At 34.9% G+C, this 5,989-nt stretch overlaps 1 protein-coding gene across 1 annotated transcript in view; it reads left to right on the forward strand.

Annotated features, from left to right (window-relative positions):
- Positions 1-5,989, forward strand: part of KDM7A (lysine (K)-specific demethylase 7A) — a gene marked incomplete at both ends in the record, with an annotated part of 24,506 nt that overhangs the window by 11,204 nt on the left and 7,313 nt on the right. Inside the window, 3 exons of the mRNA XM_009582273.1 lie at positions 2,216-2,303; positions 3,026-3,132; positions 5,400-5,491. Coding sequence (XP_009580568.1) covers positions 2,216-2,303; positions 3,026-3,132; positions 5,400-5,491 — 287 coding nt within the window. The remainder of the gene's footprint in view (positions 1-2,215; positions 2,304-3,025; positions 3,133-5,399; positions 5,492-5,989) is intronic.

Raw genomic sequence — 5,989 nt, forward strand, 5'->3', positions numbered from 1 at the left:
AGACTCTCTGAATCAAACTGAAAGTGTCCCTAAATAAAATTAAAGAATATATAACTGAATTCATGTGTTAATTCCTTTTATTAAAAATAAAAGGATATTTGTAGATATAGTTTATGAAACTGTAGAGTTCATAAATTCATTTCAGCAGCTTCTTTTAAAAATGATGCAGAGGCATGGTCTTTTCTGATTTTCTTTAACAACATTTCTTGTAGCCATCACCAAATAGCATCTGATAAATTACAGTACATTTTTAAGAAACGAGAAACACCGAGACAATTAAACTAAGCTAAATCTGAGCTCTCACTATAATGTGGCCAAAAAGAGAAGTATCATAAAATGATAATTTCTAATGCATATGTATATTTGTGTGTGTACACATAAAATGGTACTTTTAAATGTAAATGTGTGTATAAGCATATGTGTGTATGTGTATACACACATACATATTCATACACATATGATGGAGTATAGTGTAAGAACCAATAAATTAAACTAGGTTTCAAGACAGGTGTTTAAAAAATGGGAAATTCTGTAAGACTGATCAAAGGCTTTAAAAAAACCCTGATCTCTGCTGAAAACCACTTTTGCTGTTCCTGCTTGCACTGATGCTAGTGGGTGTCATAATTATTTTATAATCTATGAAATATGTTCAGAGTAGACTTCTGGTTTAAAATTAATCTTGCATGTAGATGAACAGCACCTACTGGGAGCCTCTTGAAAGTTATTTAAATATTATTCAAGATATTCTGTGTGGTTTACACCAGATTTTCTTGCCTGGTTACATAGACCTTGACCAAAACTACAGCAAAAAAAAAAAAAAAAAAATCCTTTAGTTGGTACAGGTAAGCCATAAAAATCCTTGGTGTTGGTGCAACAGTGAGGCTTTGTTGTCAGTTTTGTCAGTGTCTGGGGAGATGTGTGTTTAAAGGATTGAAAGACACATGTTCCTTGGAGAGTCAGAGGTATTCATCTAGTGTGATGATGATGATAAGAGTGAAAAATTGAAACAATATTAACAAATGCAAAATGCAACTGGTGCATTCTTCATTGCACTGCACTTCTCAAAGAACAAAAGTAAAACTGAACAATGTATAATATTAAATAAAAAGCCCCACTGGTTCCAGGTGCCATTGTTTTCTACGTTCCCTCATATACACTTCTGTAACTTACTTCCTCTCGAGGCTACATAGTAGCATGTTGCTTAGTCAGCGTCATTGCTGGGTTTCAGGTCTTTTTATGTGCGGTACCACAACAACAAGAACTGGTTGTTCTTAACTGAATTAGGGCATTGATTTAATGGTAGTTTGCAATATATAGGTGCTTGTGAATTGGTCTGATCTTGCCTCAAGTTGGGGAGCTTCCTGTGTACATCTTGCCTACACTCAGTCAAACCATGAAGTAATATGCAAATGTGTGGCCAACTCATCTGTTGTCAGAAGTTCACCCATATGAAACTCTATTTGTAGTTTATTTACATTAAAGCTGCACTGTATAAATTTTAAAGGTAACTGTTTTTAATCGGGAAGCTAATATCATATGTTCTTTTGTGTACTTATTTGAAATTATCCAGTAGTAATCAGCTAGATTGATAGCATAATGTTGGCCATACTTTGCCATGTTGAATAGTGGAGTTCACAAGGACAATATTTCAATTATGTGACAAATTTATACAGTCAGAGTGCCTAGACTGGGTTTTAAACTGATCATAATTTCACTGGAATTAGGATGACTGTATTTAGAATAATTAATGGAACTACTTCTGAATTCCTATTTGAGAAACTTCAGTATTACTAAATGACTTTTTTATATTGTGCAAACAGCTCAGTTACTGTAAGCAACATGTAAATATTGAAAGTAATATAATTTCTATTTTATTTTTATGACTTTATCTTTTGTTCAGTATGTTTTTCCTCTCCTGACTTTCTTATTTTTGTTGATTGGATGGAAAACTTTTGGGGATTTTTACTTGAAAAATCACCCCCTCCCCCCCCAATGTCTTAATCTTAACTCCTTTAGAAAACTACAGTTCCACTAGATTTCTGAAACACTGTAATTTACATGTTGTTAAAATTTAGATTACTTGTTCCCAATACAGAATACAAATTTATTTGCTTTTTTTGTTTCCAGGTACAGCATTTTTACTTATATATGTATTTAAAAAGAGCCTTAGAATAATTTATATGTATGTATTAAGTTTCAGAATCTGTCATTTCAGGCTGGATTCACGCTGTGCTCACATCTCAGGATTGTATGGCTTTTGGAGGAAACTTTTTGCACAACCTCAATATTGGCATGCAGCTCAGGTTAGTCTCAGCTCTTCCTATACCTTTTCCTCAGTAAGTAGGATATTCTTTTAATAGATATTTTTCTTCATGCTCTTAACCAGGATCAAATCGGTACAGGCTCTCAAACAGACAATAGTGGCTTTTTCAGTTAGACTGTATCAAGCACATACTCTGCAAAGTTTGTTTCAAAAGCAAAATGAAGGGTATGCAAGAATTTAAGTGAATAAAAGGGGAAAAAAAAAAAGAAAGAAAAACTCTACTTTGGAGATTAGTATAAGTGAGTAAAACAAAACTGAGCAAGCCCAGATGTGCGACACAGAGTTGAAATGAGCGTCCTCAAGTCAGCATTGCTCTAAGGGCAGCTGTATTTAGTTTTTGTCCAAGATGTGGAGCTGTCTTCTAAACATATTGTTTTTATTTATTACAGTGGAATCCTGATAAAATTCCATCTGTTAAAAGATCACACATTGGGTTTGTGTCCTAGTTTTATGAAGTCCAACTTTATTCTTAGAAGTGCCGCAGTCAATCTTGATAAGGTCAGAGCCTGGATGAGACCAGAGTTCAATCTTGTCTGTGGTCTTGTTGGGATTTAACTATGTGGTACTTGACTTCTTTTATTTATCATGGCCATGGTTATTTTATTTTATTTTGGACATTGTGTCAATTTGAATGATTACATAGTTGAATAGTGAATTTGATAATTAAAATAGTCATGTTTTGTGATGTTTCTATTTATTCAGGTGTTATGAAATGGAGAAGAGGCTAAAAACCCCAGATCTTTTCAAATTTCCTTTCTTTGAAGCCATCTGTTGGTTTGTGGCCAAAAACTTACTGGAAACATTGAAAGGTAATCCTTGTTTTGTTTTAAGAGATATTCATGTATCTGGTGTTTGGTTTTTTTTTTTTTGTTTTGGTGGTTTTTTTTTTTTTTTACTTCATTGATAATGGAGAAAATTATACTGCTGTCTTGTGAACAGAGGAAATTCTTTTAAGCTGGAAAACCAGACATGAATTCCTTTTTTTGGAAAAGTCACATTATTTTTTTAACCAGATTTTAGTGAATGCTGCACTGTGATAGTTCTAGATCTAGCAGTTCTTGGGTTTATTAAATGATCTTTCTGAAAACTACTTTGGTGATCCAAGGTTTCTAGGGTAACTTGCCCTGTGCAGAAATCTTAGAGCACTTGGTGATGCGTGTAACTAATACTTTGCAGCACACTGCTGGAACCTTTGAACTATTTTATTAGTGTTTTTCATCCAATGCTGATGATGTATCTGGTCAATGAAAATCTTCTAGATTATCAAGAACAGAGTATCTGAGATCCTAGCACAGTGCAATTATACTATCAATCAAATAGGATTAATTTGCCATTATCTGAAAAGACCTTGTTAAGGAAGATAGGATACTTATTTCAGTGGCATCACTCAGGCTTCTTCCATATCATTTAAGATCTTTGTGTACCATTTGAGTAGCCTTTCTCTCTCTCTTTCAGCAAATGACTCTTTAAATGATCCCACTAACTTACATTTTGGTGGCTTCACAGCTGAATGAAGAGGTTTTCTTGCACTTCTACAATTTTCTTTGACCTTTTCAGTCAAACTACCTGTTGTCTTCAGCTCATTGTTGTGAAGGGAAAGGTGTCTGTGAGGGCTTTTGTAGGAAAGAGGGCTAGAGTGAAGATTATGTTGGGCTTTGGCATCAAGACTGATGTGAATTAGGTGTTTACCAGTCAGAATCCTTTGTTTTATAAATAAGGGATGATGCCAGTTTAAGTTGTGAAAGGTAATGGTGGTCACCAACTTGTAAATGTTGAGTGCATGGTTGTTAGCAGTACTTTATGTGAAATTCAAGTCAGTAAGCAAAATCAGCACAATGTATCTTTCTGGTTCTTTTTAGAAGATGATAACAGGGTCATAAACATTTTGGTTCTGTCTTTTCATTGGCAAGGCCAATGTTTTATGATACTATTAAGTGTTGTGGCATTCACCTAAACTATTTTCTTCATAGTTCTTGGGGCTTCAGAATAGGTAACTTGTTCATCTGTCCAATACTCATTAATTTTGATTACTCTTGTGTCATGCAATCTATTCTGTTGCAGCTAAAAAATCCAGCCTGTGGTGCTGCGTTGTATTCTCAAAATTGTATCAGCTGAGTCAGCTAGTGGGCAGAAAGACTTCTGCTGCAGCTCAAAGGCCTGCCACTCCTTCTTGTACCCTTTAACAAGTAGGAGGCATCTCGGAGGGAAGAATGGCTGTGTAGTAACAGAACTTCTCTTTTTCTGCCAGCAGAGTAATACATTATCTGTATGAGTAGTGTTTTATTAGTGTATTCTTTTAAGGGAATAAAACGAGACAAATAGTTCTAATGTTGGTCCATTTGCTATTGACAAGTGGAAATATTTGTCAGGAACATGGGGAGAGGTGGCAATTTACTTTTGACTCTTCATGGAGGATTTGTCTTTTCCCTTCTTTTTTTCCCCATGAAGGAAAAGAGAAAATTGAAAAGGAATTGCAATCACTTAAAGTACCAGCTTTTTTAAGAAGAGCAGCTTTGGTAGCAGAGTGATTTCTACCCCGCATCCCCTTTGATTTTGGGAGAAAAAATGATGTAAACTGTGTGAGGGAGAACTGTGATATTTGGAAGGGTGACAGAAAATGTTTGGGGAGTGGAAGTGTGCTAGTGTGAACCGTTTGCTGTATGTATGGGAATAAGCAATAGGAATTCTAATTTAGAGATACATCCCACATCCTTCTGGTCCCCTTTGACTAAAATATTTCTGAATGAAATAAAAGTGATTTCTTTCTTCAAATACGTTTTCTCTTGTTCTGTATTTTAGATCTGCTTTGTTCTAATTGACGTTTAGTATGTCGTAAAACTATCCCTAATTCACCCAAGAATAAGTCAAAAAAAGAAGATTTTACGTAGAAATCTCTTTAGGGTTGGGTTGGGTTTTTTGTTACAGTATGCACACAAATACAGGATGTCATTTGCTTGCACAATTTTTCCTTTTTTATGCTGTTGCATAATGACAACTGTATTGGCTGAAGGGTAGGTGTCATTCTATTGTTTTCACTGTTAGTGTGTTTCTAAATTGGTATCCGTATCCTTTTTAGAACTGAGGGAAGATGGTTTCCAGCCTCCAAGCTATTTAGTGCAAGGAGTGAAGGCTTTACTTACTGCTTTAAAATTATGGATGAAAAAAGAAGTAAGTATAAGTGATTTTGTTTGCTATTTTGATGAGCTCTGTTTTGATTTAGAAGTAAGTGCATGTCTGTGCCCTCTTAAAGTTTAAGATTATTTTTATCTGTTAATGAGTACTGAAGGACTCTATGGAGAGTATGTACTGCTGATCTGGGGAAGAATCATCATGACAATTTTATATTCCATGATGCTAATAAAGTCTTTTTAGACCAATTAATAAGCTCTTGTATTGTAGCTGACAGAAGTAGAATCTTGCTTCACCTCAGGATTGGATAAGAATGCTAGAGGATAAGCTGATAAGGTGGGGCTTTTTTCTAACAAATCTGTTTATATAGTTGATTCATTCTAGTTTGAGGCAATGGAGGGATGGAATGCCCTGATATTTAGCATTTTCCATGAATGTCAATGCTTTGGAGAGCACATTTCAGGTACACCTGTATTGCTGAAGAGTTGGTTTAGATTCAGATGAGGATATTAACTTCAGTTGAATACTGTCCCTGCT

This window comes from Fulmarus glacialis, unplaced genomic scaffold (assembly GCF_000690835.1).
Source record: "Fulmarus glacialis isolate BGI_N327 unplaced genomic scaffold, ASM69083v1 scaffold1987, whole genome shotgun sequence".
NCBI classification, from domain to species: domain Eukaryota; kingdom Metazoa; phylum Chordata; class Aves; order Procellariiformes; family Procellariidae; genus Fulmarus; species Fulmarus glacialis.